At 44.7% G+C, this 18,744-nt stretch overlaps 1 protein-coding gene across 5 annotated transcripts in view; it reads right to left on the reverse strand.

Moving 5' to 3' along the window:
* Positions 1-18,744, reverse strand: part of rhea (Talin_middle and talin-RS domain-containing protein rhea) — a 439,862-nt gene that overhangs the window by 66,113 nt on the left and 355,005 nt on the right. For 4 of the 5 annotated variants that reach the window (XM_075693866.1, XM_075693865.1, XM_075693867.1 and 1 more), the window contains one exon: positions 10,719-10,835. In XM_075693866.1, the coding sequence (XP_075549981.1) occupies positions 10,719-10,835 (117 nt within the window). Of the gene's footprint in view, positions 1-10,718; positions 10,836-12,074; positions 12,201-18,744 lie in introns of those variants that run through there. The other variant, XM_075693869.1, reaches the window with a different exon arrangement.

Raw genomic sequence — 18,744 nt, forward strand, 5'->3', positions numbered from 1 at the left:
ACCAAAGAATCATGGCAGGAAACCAAGACCAAGTTAATATCAATGATTAAATTATTCTGCAATGCCTTTCCAGGTGACACACTCCATAGCACAAATCGCTTCGGCTCTTTCGAACCTAACAAGTGTTGCCCCATAGTTGCAAAGCTTTCATATTCCAAAACACGGGAGAAAGTGTTTGCGCTGAGTAATCAATTCAATTTAGTAAAGCCGACCGTGTTCGCCGCTATCGTTGTGCTATAAGTGTAGCCTGTTTTTGTGGGCACAGGTTTGCCCAATAAAGGTTAGTTTTGTGTTTCACAGTATTGCTACTGTGTTCTTCAACGTCACCACCACGTGACATCTGGTGGAGGTGCTTTTCATTCATGTACCGGACGCCCCCGACAAGCCGTGATCCAAGCCCGGACCGCAAAGAGAACACCAACGTCGCCAAGAACCAGCGAGGTAGCCGCAGGCTGTAAGGACTGCCCCCGGAGCACGGACTTTCGCCTGAGACGACCAAGAAGATCGCCACCAAGTCCACCCCAACGGCAGCCCCGGCGTCCCCCATCGTGCTGCAGCAGCCCAGAGAGCCTCCGACGTTACGCGGTTCAACGTTCGAGGACCCGGAAAGCTGGCTTGAGACATACGAGAGGGTCGCTGCTTTTAACAACTGGAACAGCGACAACAAACTGCGACATGTCTTCTTCGCATTGGAAGACGCTGCCAGGACGTGGTTCGAGAACCGAGAAGCCACCTTAACGACCTGGGAGCTGGTCCGAAGCGGCTTCTTGCAGACATTCGCAAGCGTCGTGCGCCGAGAACGAGCCCAAGCGCTGTTAGAAACCCGGGTACAGCTACCTAATGAAACAACCGCGATCTTTACAGAAGAAATGAGCCGCCTATTCCGCCACGCCGACCCGGAAATGTCCGAGGAGAAGAAAGTCCGTCTGCTGATAAGTGGTGCAAAGGAGGAACTTTTCGCCGGAATGGTACGAAGCCCACCGAAGACCGTCGACGAGTTTCTTCACGAGGTCACTAGCATCGAGAAGACACTGGAAATGCGGAACCGGCAATTCAACTGCCGCATGAACTCGACAAACTACGCCGGAGTTGCGTCACTGGCCACCGACGACCTGCGCGAGACTATCCGAGTAGTCGTGGGGGAGGAACTACAGAAGCTGTTGCCTTCCTCACAGCCACAAGTGGCTTCGATTGCTGACGCCGTACGTGAGGAGCTCCAGCAAGAACTCGGAGTACGCCCTGAATCGCCACAGCCTCAGCCGCAAGCAATGACTTACGCCGCTGTAGGCTGCCGTCACGTTCCCCCTCCGCGCCCACGGCAGGGCCCAGTGACGACACAGTTCCGTCGTCCACCACCACCCCTGCTGCCAGCACGCCAAGCCGTCACCTCACGCGGCGTTCCAAGGAAGACTGACGTTTGGCGCGCCCCCGACCACTGCCGACTTTGCTATCACTGCGGAGAAGCCGGGCGCATCTACCGCCGATGTCCATACCGGGAGATGGGACTCCGAGGGTTCACTGTTAACGTGTCACGACCACAGATTGGCGAACGATCTCGCGATATCGCCGACTACCTGGCTACCACTCAGTGGAGCCCTCGACGACCGTCCCGTTCGCCGTCACCAGGCCGCTACCTGTCGCCGCAGCGCCGACCATACACCGGCCCAGCCTGGGGCCGCTCTGCGAGCCCATATCCGGAAAACTAAAAGCAGCAACCGATGGAGGTGCGGTTGCTGTTCGTCGAACTGACAAAGATCCTCCGCTGCCGACGAAGCCGACGAAGAGACCATCTCGACGACATAATGACACGCCACCGTCCCGATGAAGTCTGGAAGCACAGAATACGACGACAAAAGACGACCTGACGACGCGACGTTCCAGCTTCAGTTCAACATGACGCAGCCGTGATCCGACGCCAAGACCTAACTGCAACGCCAGAAAAAGAACCACCGACCTCGACGTGCTTCTCGAAGGCCACGCAGTTACCGCCTTAGTGGACACAGGGGCTGATTACTCCGTCATGAGTGGACACATCGTCGCCCAGTTGAAGAAAGTTAAGACCACATGGGAAGGCCCTCAAATTCGGAGCGCTGGAGGACACCTCATAATGCCGACTGGAATCTGCACGGCAAGAATAACCATTCATGACTGGACTTACCCTGCCACCTTCGTTATCCTCCAACAGTGTTCACGAGACGTCATTCTCGGTATGGGCTTCCTGAACCAACACGGCGCAATCATCGACCTCAAGTCGAAGTCAATAACGCTGTCGGAAGATAAAGCGATACCGCCGGAGAGCCCTCGTAGTCACCACGCCTTAAGTGTGCTCGAAAGTCAAGTCAGCATCCCGCCTCGCTCCAGCATTGTCATTTCCGTAGGCACCAAAACGCCTGCCGACGTAGAAGGCGTCATCGAGGGTGACCAACATTTACTGCTAGACAGTGAAATTTGCATCGCAAGAGGAATCGCTCGACTGCACGGAGGAACCACAAAAGTGTCGCTGGCAAACTTCAGCCAGGAATTCAAGCACATCAACAAGGGCACGACGATCGCATACATAGAAGAAATTCCGGAAACCAGAAATGAGTTTGTCCTCTCGGATTGCGCCGCATGTACCCCAACGACCGTAGTTCCCGAACCAGACTTCGACATAAATCCAAGTCTCCCCATGATTAAGCAACAACAGATGTGAAGCTTACTTCGACGATACAAAGAGTGCTTTTCGACATCATCGAGGATTCGACAAACACCAGTCGCCAAGCATCGCATAATCACCGAGGAGTGCGCTCGACCACTCTGCCAGAGCCCTTACCGAGTTTCGCCGCGAGAACGTGAAGCTATAAGAGAACAAGTCGACGAAATGCTGCGCGACGACATCATCCAGCCGTCGAAAAGCCCGTGGGCATCCCCTGTTGTCCTGGTAAAGAAAAAGGATGGAACCCTACGTTTCTGCGTCAATTATCGTCGTCTGAACAAGATCACGAAGAAGGCTGTATACCCCCTCCCACGGATAGACGACGCATTGGATCGGCTCTGCAATGCTAAATACTTCTCGTCGATGGACCTCAAGTCTGGCTATTGGCAAATAGAAGTCGACGAAAGAGATCGCGAAAAGACCGCCTTCATCACCCCAGACGGCCTCTACGAGTTCAAGGTTATGCCATTTGGACTGTGCTCAGCGCCTGCAACGTTCCAGCGCGTAATGAACACGGTTTTAGCAGTATTGAAGTGGCAGACCTGTCTCGTTTACTTGGATGACGTCGTTGTCTTCGCCGGAAATTTCGACGATCACCTTAGGCGGCTTGTAACAGTACTCAAGGCCATCAAGTCATCAGGGCTCACTCTGAAGCCAGAAAAGTGCCGCTTCGCTTACGATGAGCTTCTGTTCCTAGGCCAGGTCATCAGCAAGTCTGGATTCCGCCCCGACCCGCAGAAGACAGCTGCCATAGCAAAGTTCCCACAACCCATCGACAAGAAGGCAGTGCGTAGATTTCTTGGCATGTGTGCCTACTACAGGCGATTTGTCAAGGACTTTTCAGGCATCGCTGAGCCGCTGACACAGCTAACTAAATGTGACGTCGAGTTCAAGTGGGAAACGCCGCAGGCCGACGCATTTCAAGAACTCAAACGACGCATGCAGTCGCCGCCCGTACTTGCGCATTTCGACGAGCACGCCAATACCGAAATACACACTGACGCCAGTAGTTTAAGCCTCGGTGCCGTCCTAGTCCAGAGAAAAGATGGACATGAACACGTGATAGCTTATGCTAGCCGGTCGTTGTCAAAAGCGGAAGGCAATTATTCTACAACCGAAAAGGAATGCCTTGCCATCGTTTGGGCTACAGTGAAATTTCACCCGTCCCTATATGGTAGGCCATTCAAAGTCATCAGCAACCATCACGCTTTGTGTTGGCTAGCGAATTTAAAGGATCCTTCAGGACAGCTGGCGCGATGGAGCCTAAGACTACAAGAATACGACATCACTGTAACATACAAGTCCGGACGAAAACACTCGGATGCCGATTGCCTATCACGCGCCCTCACTGACCCGCCGCCGCAAGATGACGAGGACGACGATGCCTTCCTTGGAATAATAAGCGCGAAAGGCTTCGCCGAACAACAACGAGGGGACCCGGAGCTAAAAGCCCTAGTCGAGTATTTGGAAGGGCACACCGACGTTGTCCCTAGGGCATTTAAGCATGGATTGTCTCGTTCACGCTTCCAAACAACCTACTCGCGAAGAAAAACTTCTCATCAGTGCGCGCCAACTACCTTCTTGTTCCGTCGGCGCTGCGTCCAGAAGTACTGCACGTCCTACATGGCGATCCGACCGCTGGGCACCTCGGTTTCTCCCGGACGCTATCGAGGATACAAGAAAGGTATTACTGGCTGCACCTAACCGCCGATGTCACCCGTTACGTCAGGACATGCAGAGACTGTCAGCGATGCAAGACACCACCGACAAGGCCAGCGGGATTACTGCAGGCGATCAAGCCTCCTTACCGACCTTTTCAGCAGATCGGGATGGACTTGTTGGGACCGTTTCCGACATCAACTTCCGGAAATAGGTGGATCGTCGTGGCAACGGACTATCTCACCCGCTTCGCTGAAACTAAAGCTCTACCGAAAGGCAGCGCAGCCGAAGTGGCGAAATTTTTCGTCGAGCACATCCTGCTGCGACATGGTGCTCCAGAAGTCCTCATCATCGACAGAGGAACGGCCTTTAAAGCGGAGCTCACCCAAGCCATTTTTCAGTACAGCCGTAGAAGCCACAGGAGGACAACTGCATACCATCCGCAGACGAATGGTTTCACGGAGTGCCTGAACAAGACCCTCGCCGACATGCTAGCAATGGACGTCGACGTCGAGCACAAGACGTGGGATGCGGTCCTGCCGTACGTAACATTCGCTTACAACACGGCGGTGCAAGAAACAACACAGATCACGCCACTTAAGCTGGTTTACGGCAGGAACCCGACAACGACGCTCGACGCCATGCTGCCGCACGTCACTGACGAGGAATATCTTGACGTCGCTACCTATCTCCAGCGCGCCGAAGAAGCCCGACAGCTTGCCTGCATGCGGATCAAGAACCAGCAGAGGACCAACAGCCGACACTACAACCTCCTATGACGCTTCGTCGAGTACCAGCCCGACGACCGTGTTTGGGTATGGGCCCCGATACGTCGACAAGGACTCAGTGAGAAACTACTCCGACGCTATTTCGGACCCTACAAGGTCATCCGACGTATTGGCGCTCTGGACTATGAGGTCGTGCCAGACGGCATTTCGCATTCACAGCGGCATCGCGCATGATCTGAAGTGGTCCACGTGGTGCGCCTTAAACCCTTTTACGGACGCTCACGAACTTCCCTATTTTTGTTGTTGTCTTTGCTAAGAGAGCTTTTGTTTATTACTTTCGTTTGCTTGCAGCATCGGGTCGATGTTTTTAAGAGGGGGGTAATGACACGTGTACTTATCTTTATCTAGCGACCACGTTCCGCCGCCTAACAAATGTTATCGCACAGCGCAGGACGCCCCTGCATGTAAAAGAAGTTTCTGGAATGTTGTCGATGGTTCTGTCTACTGTCTTTCACCGCAACTTGTGTAATCTGATTGCATGTATGCGCGACGCGAATGGTGTAGAACTTTGTGGAAGACACACGGGTGCCAGAAATTAATCTGTAACATTCGATGACTGATCTATAAAAGCCGACACACTTGACCCGCTGATCAGATTTTCGACGATCGCCGACCGTGTTCGCCGCTATCGTTGTGCCATAAGTGTAGCCTGTTTTTGTAGGCACAAGTTCACCCAATAAAGGTTAGCTTTGTGTTTCACAGTATTGCTACTGTGTTCTTCAACGTCACCACCACGTGACAATATGGTTCCACTATGTGCGTCACAATAGGGACACGTAAGGGGTAGTGGCCGAACATCACAAACAGCTTTACCTTACTTGCCTATTCTTTTTACAGATATCAGAAGTATTGTGAATAACTTTCATTCTTTAATCTTCGGCGATGCAAAAATTATTGCCTTGACAGGAACTTGGCTTCCTGCACCATGTGCGCAATTATGATACTTTCTTGGGCTATCTACCGCTGTGACCGATCTGCACGTCGTGGAGGAGGCGTCCTTCCTGTAATATTTAAAGATATTTCATCATTTCATATAGATATTAACACTGAACTTGAAACGACGAGCACTTGCCTGACCCTTAGTTACAGAAAGACAATCCTTGGCATTTGCTACTACTCACCCTTGTCATCTGCCACATTTACTGAAAAGTTACACGATGCAATTAATCTTTTTTTTCTGCATTTTCCCACAACACCGTTATTCTTACTCAGCGACTTTAATTTTCCTTATCTAATATGGAATAGAGATCCACCTACCATAAAGCCTTTTTCTGTTCAGGCTAAAGATTTCTGTGAATTGTATTTCCTGTTTTCATTTTCCCCACTTGTGACTCAGCCTACCAGATGATCAACCAACAACACATGTCTCACATCTGATAGCAACAGTTTCTTTAAAAAAGTGAGCACAAGTGTGCACACATCACAGATGTTGGACTGCAATGCGTAATAATTGTCAACCTTGCCACTGACCTTTGCATGTGTCACATCGCACAGCAACAAGCTGCTTATAGCAGTGACAGTGTGCCAGCTGCCCTCATATTGTGCTACTTTCTAGATTGACCAAGGTTGTAAAAGAACAGGTTGTAACATCTTTTCACTCAAGTACTATATTCAGTGGACTTGAGCAATAATCAGGAGATCTGTAGAAACACGCAACCATTTAATATACCTGCATTGCCTTATGTTATTTGACGCTGGAAGGATCTTCCCAAATACATATCTGATTGCCATACATTTTGAGACGGCTTGCACAAGAAAGCATTTTTCTTCAAAACATTGTTCCTCACATAAGAACGTCTGCAATTTATTTCTTTCTGGATTGATTATGCTGCTTTGTCCAGTTCTGCACGTATTGTCAGCCAAATATCTACTAGCATTTATTAAAAACTGCATATTAATGTTTTTTGTTTATGTTACTCATCTTATTAAATCAATTTCTTGTGCTCTTATTTCATTCTGTAACAACTTTACTGAATGCCACACCTACAGGCCTGTAAGGCATGATAAATAAATAAATAAATAAATAAACAAACAAACAAACAAATAAATTGTGTCGGAACCCATCTCACAGTGACTGTCACCGGTAATGCGTTAGCACTGAATCGACACAGTGACAAACGTATCGCCACTGTCGAAGCGAGTTATGCATGACACGCGGGGCTCCTTTGCGCTTCCCTAAGAACACTCGGTGCCTTCTAGTGCCGCCGTCGCGAAGCCTACACGTGGGCTCCGAAATGCATGCTGTGCCGGTGCCTGCGAACACTGAGAGGCACGTCATGTGGCTACCGTGCTCCTCTGCTGCGCTTCCTTCTGGACACACTGTGTCACCCAGTGGTGCTGCCGAGAAGCCTCCGTGTGGCCTCAGGGGCGAGAAGCGCGGAGCACCGCTGCGTGCGAATGCCGAGACTTGTTCCCAGTCTTGCCGCACGTCCGGCGGTACGTACTCAGTGACCCTAGTGCATTCATGGCGCAGCTTGCTAAAGGTTTGGTGCAAAACACATTAATTGAAAAGCGGCACATACCCAGTTTATTTGTGGTGCAGCCTGCTAATGGGTCAGGTTGCTATCCTTGAGGAATCCTTGCGACACGATTCCACTTGGCATCGGAGAAATGTAAGAGACTTTTCCCGTGATTCTAGAATGGATCATTCCCAGTGGCGCGCACACCTAGTAACCCAATTTGGCATCAAATATGTCCACCGAAGAGCGGCAGAGAAGCACTGGCACACACACTGAGTGATCCAAGTTTGCATCAAAGAGATTCATTGGAGACGAGCACAAATTGAGTGGCATATACCTGGTGCTCCAAGTAGGCGTCAAACAGTTTCTTCGAACAGCAGCGCCTACCCAGTCCCGCATCTACTCAGGTTGGCATGAAAGAGGTTTGTTGAAGAGCGGCACATATGTACACAGTGGCACACACTCCGTGATCCAAGTTGGTTCGATGGTTGCTTTCGAGCCCTGTTACCTTGGCACAGCATCCCTATGCGCCAACCATTCAACTACGGACTAGCAAGTGACCGAGGTAGGCAGAAAAATGTTTAGATACAAACGCAGATAGTTCAGAACAACATTCATTTGGGCTAGATGGTGCATACTTGAACTAGGAAACACCAGTGCCAACTAAGATAGATAGATAGATAGACAGACAGACAGACAGACAGACGGACGGACGGACGGACGGACGGACGGACAGACAGACAGACAGACAGATAGACAGATAGATAGATAGATAGATAGATAGACAGACAGACATGGATAGCCCATGAAAAGCGTATGAGGTATAAAAAAATAAGCTAATAAATAAGTAAATAAATAGATAGATCAATAAACAAACAAATAAATAAATAAGCCATATTGTTTACACAGACATATTGGTCTATCTGGCAATGCTTTGCAGAACCCCAAACTCTGCTGGATAGTCAGCTAGCTGCAAAATGCTCTACATAACATTCAATTCAATTTATTTCTAGAATTACAAGTGTTCTGGTGGATACCAAAGGCTAAAAGCTGTTGGAAAACAGCTTGACTAGGCCGATGGTCCATTACAAGGCATACATGGTGGTTGCATCAAAATTGTAACATTGTTAGACACTCAGAATAAATTAATTACATAAATGCACAATAACAAGACCGAAAATAATATAAAGACTAAGAGAAAAGACATAATTGATACATCAGAAAAATGGAAGTATGTGTGTAAGGGTTACTAACAAAAATAATACAAGTCGTTCTGATATAGAGAGTAGATAATACAGACTAAAAAATGAAAAAAAAAAAAACATTCGATACACCAGAAGATAGAAATACATGTGTATGGTTTACAAAACTAGTAATACGTACAGTTGTCTCTGAAAGAACGATAAACAATCACTGATCACATGTTTACAAAATGCATTCGCAGTTCCTTCGATGAAGAGGTATATGTACCTTTATATTTATTTAAAATATGTGGTAGATTATGTTGTAATGACTGTAGGCTATATTTATTACGAAACCACGGGACATACCATGTATCACTATTTCTTGTATTGGAAGAATTGAATTTTGGTGCCAAAGATGCAGTAGACACTAGGAAATTTTTGAAGGCAGTATTTGAGAAATAAAATGAATTTAGAAGGCAAAACGTGTAGAAATATTCTATTTTTATAATTTTATGCTTTAAGAACGCTGCGTTGTCTCCAGATAACCCATGTTGTCAATGTGCCGAATCATTTTCTTTTGCAAAGAAAGGATTTTCATAATGTTTGTCTTTCCTGTAGTTGCCCACACTAAGCTACAGTAGTTTAAGTGGGAAAAAAATAAGGCATAATAAATGTTCAGTTTTGCTTTGGTTGGAAGAAGACGCCGACATCGAGACAGAACGCCTGTGATAGCAGACATTTTTGTGCAGATATTTTCAATATGTTTGTCCCAAGTAAGGTGCGAGGAAAAAGTGACGCCTAATATTTTATGTTCATCCACAATTTGCAGTTCTTTACCCGCACACACTAAGGTTTGATTACTAGTAATAACTTTATTTTTTGCGCGAAATAACATTACTTTAGTTTTCGTAGGGTTTATTTTTAGGCAATTAGCGACTGACCATTCAGATAGCTTATTGAGTAAATAGTTACATTTTTCCATTAATTCTTGTGAATTCGGACCAGAAATGAGAAGATTAGTGTCATCGGCATACATGATAAATTTTACAGTTGTATCAATATTAGCAATGTCGTTAATATAAAGGTTAAAAAGCATAGGACCTAGTGCGCTTCCTTGTGGTACGCCATTTAGTAAAGGAACAAAACTTGACTTGTCGTGTTTTATACATGCTGATTGTTTTCGATTAGTAAGGTAAGACTCAAATCATGCTAAAGGAGTACCTCTAATGCCATTCTGTGATAATTTCCAAAGCAAAATTTTATGATTTATACAATCGAATGCCTTACTGAAATCAATGAATAGTGCCAATGTGAAGAGATTTCTTTCTATGTTTTTTAGTACATGCTCCTTGAGTGTGAGCAAAGCAGTTTCTGTTGACCTACCTTTACGAAAGCCGAACAGAGCACTAGATAGAATGTTTTGTCTGTCGAAAAAGTTTGATAAGCGAGCAAAAATAATCTTTTCTAATCCTTTGGAAAATACTGGAATGATTGAGATGGGTCTGTAATTTGACACGTCGTTTCTGTTGCCTCCTTTAAAAAGTACAGTTACCCTACTCATTTTCATCTTTTCTGGAAACACCCCAGACTGTAAAGCTAGATTAAAAATATGCGTTAAAGCGGGAGTGATGTATTGAGCAGCAACCTGGCACATTGATTGTGTATGGCCTGCATAAGAAAGAGAATGTGCTAGAATAGAATAGCTCTTCTGGCAAAATAACTTTTAAGCCAAGCAATGCCAGGAAAAAGTTGGGATATGTCTCAGGATGTTTGCTAGCCAAATGTTCATGCCGGGCAAGAACGTGTGGACTATTCCACTTGTGAGGGGTTATGCGTTGAGTTGGAGCATCAGTCACAGTGGCAGTTGCTGTCCCCAAAACAAATCATAAATAAGCTGGAGGGCTGGCATCACGGCGTGCCTCCAGTGGCTCACCCGAACTTCCTGTGAAATGGCCTCCACGGTGGACTCGAGAGCACGTGTGCCACGAGCATGCTCATCCTCCACAGCCCGTACGGTCTTCAGTAGCGACGTTACATTGGTCACCATCACCTGGGCACCAAGCAACACCGCACACTTCAACACATGCCAGCACCGACCAGGTGCCACATGCACCAAGCATGAGCAGCAACCTGGCAGCATCATGACCACGTGAGTCACCGACAGGCAGAAGCTTCACTAGTGAACAGTGACCACACTCACACAGACACATCATAAACAGATCTGTTGCACGATGCTTTAAAAGTAAAAGAAAATAAACTTACTATGGTGTTGAATTTTTCTTGTGAATGGGCAATTATAACAAAGGAAAATCAAAAGATGGAGATTTGGTTTCATTAAAAAATAAAAAAATGACATATTCAGTTCCAACTAGTTGCTTCCAAGAGAAAAAAGAAACTTCAAAAGGAGCAACTTGTAGGTACAAAAACAGTGCTGTGTGTGGAGCTCGCAAAATACTGCCTCTGTCAGGTGCCACAACAAAGAACCATGCTGGTGTAACTTTATTTTTCTCTTTTTGTCCATTGTCCACCTGCGCCATGAACTAGGCACACAACAAATTGAAGAATTACAGAGGAAAAACCAGAGTGCTTTTCAGAGGATGTTCTCCAGCTAAAGGCTGCACACATCAGTGCGCACCCAGCGTTGATTGTGTCTAATGCCAGATGCTTTCTCACAATATCAGATTCCCTAATGTCCTCCGAAAATACAGAAGGTGACAAAAAGCACATGGCCATCAGCATTCCAGTGCCCACACGACTAAGCACACAACCATAGTGGGAATAGAACAAGTAGACTAAACACACTTTGATCTATGTCAACTGTTGGATGGTTTTCTTTCGTACGACACAAAGAAAGGGCACAAGCTGTAAAGGGATCTTACAGCGGGCACAGAAAAACAAGACAGCCAATCCGAGAGCCCATTTTTGCCTCAAGGGGTCGTACATAGTGAGGAATGCAGGCTAACACGAGCTCGCAAAGGGTCAACAACCACAGCAAACGGTGCGAGTTAGAAAGCAGCTGGCAATGCAGAAGCCCAGTTAGTGGATGACTCAGACAAAGGAGGGAGGGCCTCCTTTGTCTCCTATGTGCGTCAGGATGTAGTCGTGCCATGCACACACAGCAAGCAGCAAAACTTCAAGGGTGACCTTTTGTGTCAATGCTGCTCCAATGGCTTGACAGCCGTGGCTGGTGCCGCGTGTGTGACCCAAGGGCCTGCATGCTAGTTGAAACTGTGGTGCCCAATCTTTGGTTTCTTTTTCCCGCCACCAGTGAAATAAAAAAACACCAAGCTGTCCAAGCGAACCAAGTCATTTATTTCTCTGCACTATTCAGCTAGTCCCTCTCGAGTGAGAGCAAGCAGATTAGCTCCTCTTCCTGATCGGAGGCCAGCCCTTCCGTGTCCGTGGTGTCCGCCACCTGCCGGGAGCAGAGGGATCCTGCCTCAGCCAACTGGTGCTCTGACCTCATTCTCGGGCCACAAGAATGCTGAGCAACAGAGCTCGTATCTCAACACTGCAAATGAGCCAAATGAGCTGGCAATGAGCGTCAGCTCATCTGTGCAGAGCCTCAGGAGGCCACAAAGGTATCCTGAGAAATTTGCCCGTGCCCTTACAAGTTGCAAACTACCACTGTATCAGTCGGCGGTGCTGCAATGTGCGAAGGTATTTACCAGCAAAAATCATCACTGCCATGCAAATCTTAAGGCTCTGTGACATTCTTTCCCATTCTTGTCCCCACACAAAATTATTTGTGCCGTGAGAGCTTACACTAAGCTTTAGCACAAAATGACCATGCTGTAATAAAGCATATAGAGGCAAGGAAACGAAACTTGGACCATGAACGCTACACAGATGCTGTGCAATACACAACATAATGTCATCTGCAATCTACTGCACGCTGCCATTTTAATCCTGACATAGTTGCGACTGACTGTGAGCAGATGTTCCATGTAGGCTCGGAGGGACATGGTTGATTATGCTGTTGGATTAGTTGGCTAACCACAGCTATGTAAGGGAGCTGAGTGCAAATGGAGCAAAATAAAACATGCTGTCATGGCCCTATTACTTCTTCTGGGTCCCCTCCCCCCCCTCTTTTTTTGTGCTCAACTCCCTTACATAAACATGGGTAACATAACCTATGGTCTGCCGTGCATTCCACAGAGCACAATATTTTGAAAATTCTTGAACCCCAATGTTATGCAGAAAGGGAACTCAACATGGATAAAATGCTGTAGCTTGATAATGAGTATATTCCAAACTGGCATGTTTTTCAAGTTTTCTACCTGAAATATACTGCATTTTCCAAACAACTGTAAGCTTTCTTACAGAAGGTTTTCAAATGACTTCAATAAACTGTTTGAAAAGAAGCAGATATATCAATGCAGAATAATTTGTAAGGTGAGCTGCTGGCTTACCATATAATACTCAGGATGGATAACATCTTTAGTAATAAGAGCAAGCTTTAAAATGCACCTTATTGCATCTGGGTATGTTGTCATCACAGCTGACCATTTCTGGTGGAGATTACTGAGCATTTGACACACTTGTTTTTTTCGTGTTGTGAATATCTTCATAATATTATACAAGATAGACCAAAATTAAAATTTGCAGGCACAGTCTGATAGGTTCCCAACACCCTTAAAACTTGTTTCAGCCTCACAGTGGTGCCAACATGGCAACTGCCAGGGAGTCCCTCCTTCAATACAAGAGCGAAGGCTGGTGAACAAGGGGCATTGCACTGCGCCATTCGTGCACATGAGAGTGTTTCAGTCAAGGCAGAGGTGCTGTACATAACTTGTAAAGGCATTCTGCTCAAGGACACAGTTAGCAATATCCACCTTTGATAAGCCTAAGGGTAGGCTTAAGAACATACACAGAGACTACCGGAACGATGTCTAAACGACTAGCAATAAAACAAGAGTTTGTGACTAAGCCAGCTGCTTGATGCAGGGAAGACTTATCGAAACCAAGTCACCGTGGAGGACCTAGATCCCGAGAAGGAAGTTTCCAGATAGATAACAGTGTGTTCAAATACATTTGGCAGGGACTCTCAAATCATGAACTCCTTACTGATATCTTGAAAAAAATGTGCATCATTAGTTTACTCTGCCAGTATCGATGGAACTGTCAAGTTTTGACATCTCAAATCAAGAGTTTGAATGATTTTGAATGTGTTGCAGTAGTTTCTCAAAATATTGTGATTCTTGTTTACCGTTCACCTCAAGCTGCTCTAACGAAACCGCTTCATTATATGGATTCGGTACTTTTATTTGCTAGCACGAAGAAATTGCACTCGGTAATTGTTGGCGACTTCAATGCTGACTTACTTTCAAAAAATAATGACAGGATCCAATATATTGGAACTATGCTAGCAAATGGCTGTGAAAACCTTATTGAACTTCCTGCGTGGATAACTTTGAACTCAAAAACATTGATTATGTTTTACTTCTATGACAAAATATTACACATGTTCTGGAGTGCTCAGTTAGGGTACATAAGTGATCATCTGCCGATTTTTGCCACATTCCCATTTTCTGTGCGCACAGATAGCAAACCTGACTTCAAGTGGGTCATAAATACCACACTGTATAGGTATTTCAAACTTTACTTTCCAGTGCAAATTGATCTAATGTTTATGCTGAAGAAAATTCTACAGCATCATACGATGCATTTGTGTCCAAAGTGAAACAAATATACAGTGTAGCATTTCCTTCCATCCCCTGCGGTCAAACATAAAAAAAGCTAGAAAGGAATGGGTAAATCAACAATTATACAAGCGCATACAACACAAAGACAAATTATTCAATAACTTCTTAAGGAGTTGCAACCCTGAAATGTTTAAAGAGTTTAAACCAGTTACAAACAAGTTGAACAGTGAGCTCAAGAAAGCAAAATTGCAATATTGCTTTCAATTTACAAATGCAAAGCAATTGCAAATTGAAGGCTGTATGAGTGATGGTCATAAAACATGGAACATACACCACATGCTAATAGGATCATCTTGACCAAGTATGCCATATGAAATTGTTGTAAATTGGGATAAGAACTGTGGTAACGATACAGCTAATTTATTTAATAATCATTTTGTTAATGCCAGTGCTTCAACTTCTACATCTGCTTTTCACCCTGTATGTAATATTCAAAGTTATATAAATCATCGTGTCAGCGAGACTATTTTTCTTATGCCTACGTCTAAAAGTAAGATTTTTTCTGTTCTTAATTCTTTGAGTAACAAATCAGCTGCTGGTGAGGTTGAAATTAAAGCCAAGCCTATTAAAGCAGTTGCTCACATAATATGTGGCCCGCTGGAACACATTTGTAACAGTATATTATCCAGTATACTCTTTTCTGAAAAAATTAAGATAGCTCGTGTCACTGTAATCTTTAAGGGTGGGAATCTAACACAATGACTTGAATAACTATAGACCAATTTCGGTATTGCCGGTATTTTCCAAAGTGGCTGAACGTATTACATATAAGCATCTAAATAGTTTTGCTGGATAAAGGTGTTATCTCGGATAAGCAATATGGTTTTCAGAAGAATAAACCAACCGAAATGGCATTATTGAGAGTCAGAGATACAATCGTAGATACTATCAAAGAAAAAAATTTTACCATTGGTATATTCCTAGACTTTTGCAAGGCTTTTGATAGCATAAAACATAACATATTACTAGAGAAATTGCAAGTATGTGGCATTCGAGGGATAGCATTAGAACTTATGCATAGCTACCCTGAATCTCGATTTCAGTAAACTTCTTTGGAAGGGTACAGCTCTGAAAAGAGCACAATTAAATATGGGGTACCACAAGGCTCCATTTTAGGGCCGTTAATATTTTTTACATAAATGACATAAACATTCCACTGACAGACGAAATCATATTGTACGCTGACGACACTAATGTCTTTTTTTCCGGAGTAGACCTTCATGAACTATAAGTTACTTTAACTGATTGGTTACGAGAACTTAGCAAGTGGCTATATCTAAATAAACTTGACTTTAAAAAAAAAACGTTTAAAATTTTTTATTCAAAGAATAAGCAAATAAATTACGATGTTAACTTTTTATTGTAAATCGCAACTTGAACATGTTTCAGGCCATTTGTTTCTGGGTGTTACATTTCATAAAAACCTAAGCTGGACAGAGCACACAGATAAGGTACGCACTAAAGTTGCACGATATGTTGGCTTCCTGCAAAGGATCCGATGCTTTGTGCCGGTCAGGCGGCTCAGACAACTGTACTCTTCATTTGTTCACTCACATCTTAGCTTAGACAGGGGTAATTGGAGATTGCAGGGAGAGGCCTTTGTCCAGCAGTGGACATAAAATAGGCTGATGATGATGATCTTAGCTACTGCCTCTTAGTAAGGGAAAATGGTAATAAAACAGATATAGAAAAATTGGCAGTACTGCAACGGCGAGGCTGTTCGGTTGCTTAACTCCTCAAAACAATACATAGGACCTTCTATATTAATGATACACTCAACATTTCTGATATTAAAGACACTTACAAAACAAAGATCTGCATATGGCTATATAGAAAGGTATCCAGCAACATTGAACAATTTTCAAATTGTTAAATGAGTAGAGACACAGGATACAGCCTACGTCAAATTTCAATAGTAATGAAGAAACCAAGGACTAAATATGGCAAACTATTGAATATGAAACTGTGTGTATGCAATACGTACCCTAACATTGTTGACGGAGCTACGAATTGTAGAACAATTCACAAATTTAAATATGCAATGAAAAACATCCTATCTTCTTATCACTACATGTTTAATGAATGTTATGAATTCTTAAATTGATCGATGTCAATAATGATATAAATGTTATCTTCTAAATGTTTAACTAATGTTAGTAACAGAATGCTCTTTTTTTTTGCAGTGGTGTATTTATTTATTTACTTGCTATTTTTCAAACACTTGATACATTGCAGTGTGTTTAAAAATTTTGCTGTAAATATTTTTGATGTTTTCTGTCTTTTTAGTTGTATTTGGTTTTATTAGTATTGATACTCGTAAACCGCTACTTCTGCTGCTTCAGCGAGGTAAAGGCCTTAGTTAGGAGGTTTAGGCCTTCCTTTTGCCTTACCTTGTGGGTAAACCTTGTACCTGTTTTGCCAAAATAAGGAACTTGAACTTGAAAGAGAAGAAAGAAAGACAGGGTCTATGATGGATGCCATAATGTAGGCCTCCCAAATAGTTTTGACAACCTGGGGCCTTTTAGCACACATACAGTGCTTGGTACAGATGTGCTTTTGCATTCCATGCCCATCATAATGCCACCTCAAGTACAACCTGTGACCTCATGCTTATAAACAGAATGCCACTGACCTACCGTGGCGGGCATTTTGCCAGTGTTCCCCAAAACTCTGTTGAACAAAACATGAAGGACAAAAAAAAAAAAAAAAAGGAAGCTAGGGGCCATGTAACGAGTGATGAATGAGAAAATAATTCCATAATGTTTGGCGAGAGCAAGACTGCAGTATGCACTAATCTTTCAGTGTAAGTACACACAAGGAAAAGGCGTTAGAGATGGACGAATGCTGGACTTTCAACTTATTAGTAACCTCCTAGCTCCCAAGACATGTGCATTGATATCATCTCGAAAAGTACACTGCTGCACGAGAACAGTCGACGCACGCTGGTACCTTCTTTTTCTAGTTGATCAGGCACCAACTGGCCCAAGAGCTTGCATTAAAAAATTTAAATTAACTAAATTATGGGGCTTTACGTGTCCAAACCACTTTCTGATTATGAGGCACACCGTAGTGGGGGACTCCGGGAATTTTGACCACCTGGGGTTCTTTAATGTGCACCTAAATCTAAGTCCATGGGTGTTTTCGAATTTCGCCCCCATCGAAATGTGGCCACCGTGGCCGTGATACGATCCCATGACCTCGTGCTTAGCAGCCCAACACCATAGCCACTAAGCAACCATGGCGGGTAGAGCTTGCGCTAATGCCTTTCAGTGTAGCAGAGTGCTACGTTCGTATGGCATGCTTTTGAAGGGGGAAACAGTACGGCAAGGCGAAGACTGACAGAGAGTAGAAAACACAAGCGCTGACACCTTGCAGTGTCACTGACATACCAGCGCATTTCTGCGTATCTGTCCCACCGTGTCACTGACGCACCCATACATTCTCCACTCCCTCCAGCTGATGTGTGCAGTAATGCAAAGTTGACGGGCTCCGAGGTACATCTGTGGTATAGTTCTACAATCATAATTTTTTGTAACTTGAGGTAAAGCATACGACAACAGAAGGGAACAAAGACACAGCACTACTAACAACTGTACCAACCAGCCGACCAGTCTGTTCTTTTGAACATTATATTTCATCTCTCTGGATTTATAGGACATTTTTTTTTTACCATAACATGGCACTATTATTGCAAAAGCATGTGCGTTAGAACGAAACTAGGTAGAAGATACAAAATGAAGATAGGAATTTTAGGACCACACTAACAGTGGATTTGCCATTATCCATGTCATTTCTTTCCCTTCTGCATAACTGAAAATAAGCCAAAGCGTTTGTTTTATATCTCATAAAAAAAAACGACACTGAAAGGATTAAGAGGGCAAGCACATGTAGCTGGTGTCCTCATGAAGTTCAAGGGAAACAAATGGATTCGGCAGGTAACCAGTTGTCTATTCGAGCGGGGGCAAGGATAGGCAAGTGAAGTGGCAAAGCATGAGATGGAGCTTAGGAAGGTGCAGGATGGCATGCGCTAACAGGCGTAACTGGAGATCCTGCAGTAGGTTTAGAGAGACACTTAAACAGTACATAGGAGAGGACAAGAAGCAAACACACGACAGTGCTGTTGTGAGTGTTCTCAGAGTTGCCCGAGTGCATTTCAAATGCTGTCGTGGGCAGTTGAAAAATGGGAATAGATGAGATTGCAGCGCTGTCGTGTATTTGCTTCTCGTCCTGTCCTTTGTGGTGTTTAAGGCTGTT

Source organism: Dermacentor variabilis, chromosome 5, assembly GCF_050947875.1.
Source record: "Dermacentor variabilis isolate Ectoservices chromosome 5, ASM5094787v1, whole genome shotgun sequence".
Classification (NCBI taxonomy): Eukaryota; Metazoa; Arthropoda; class Arachnida; order Ixodida; family Ixodidae; genus Dermacentor; species Dermacentor variabilis.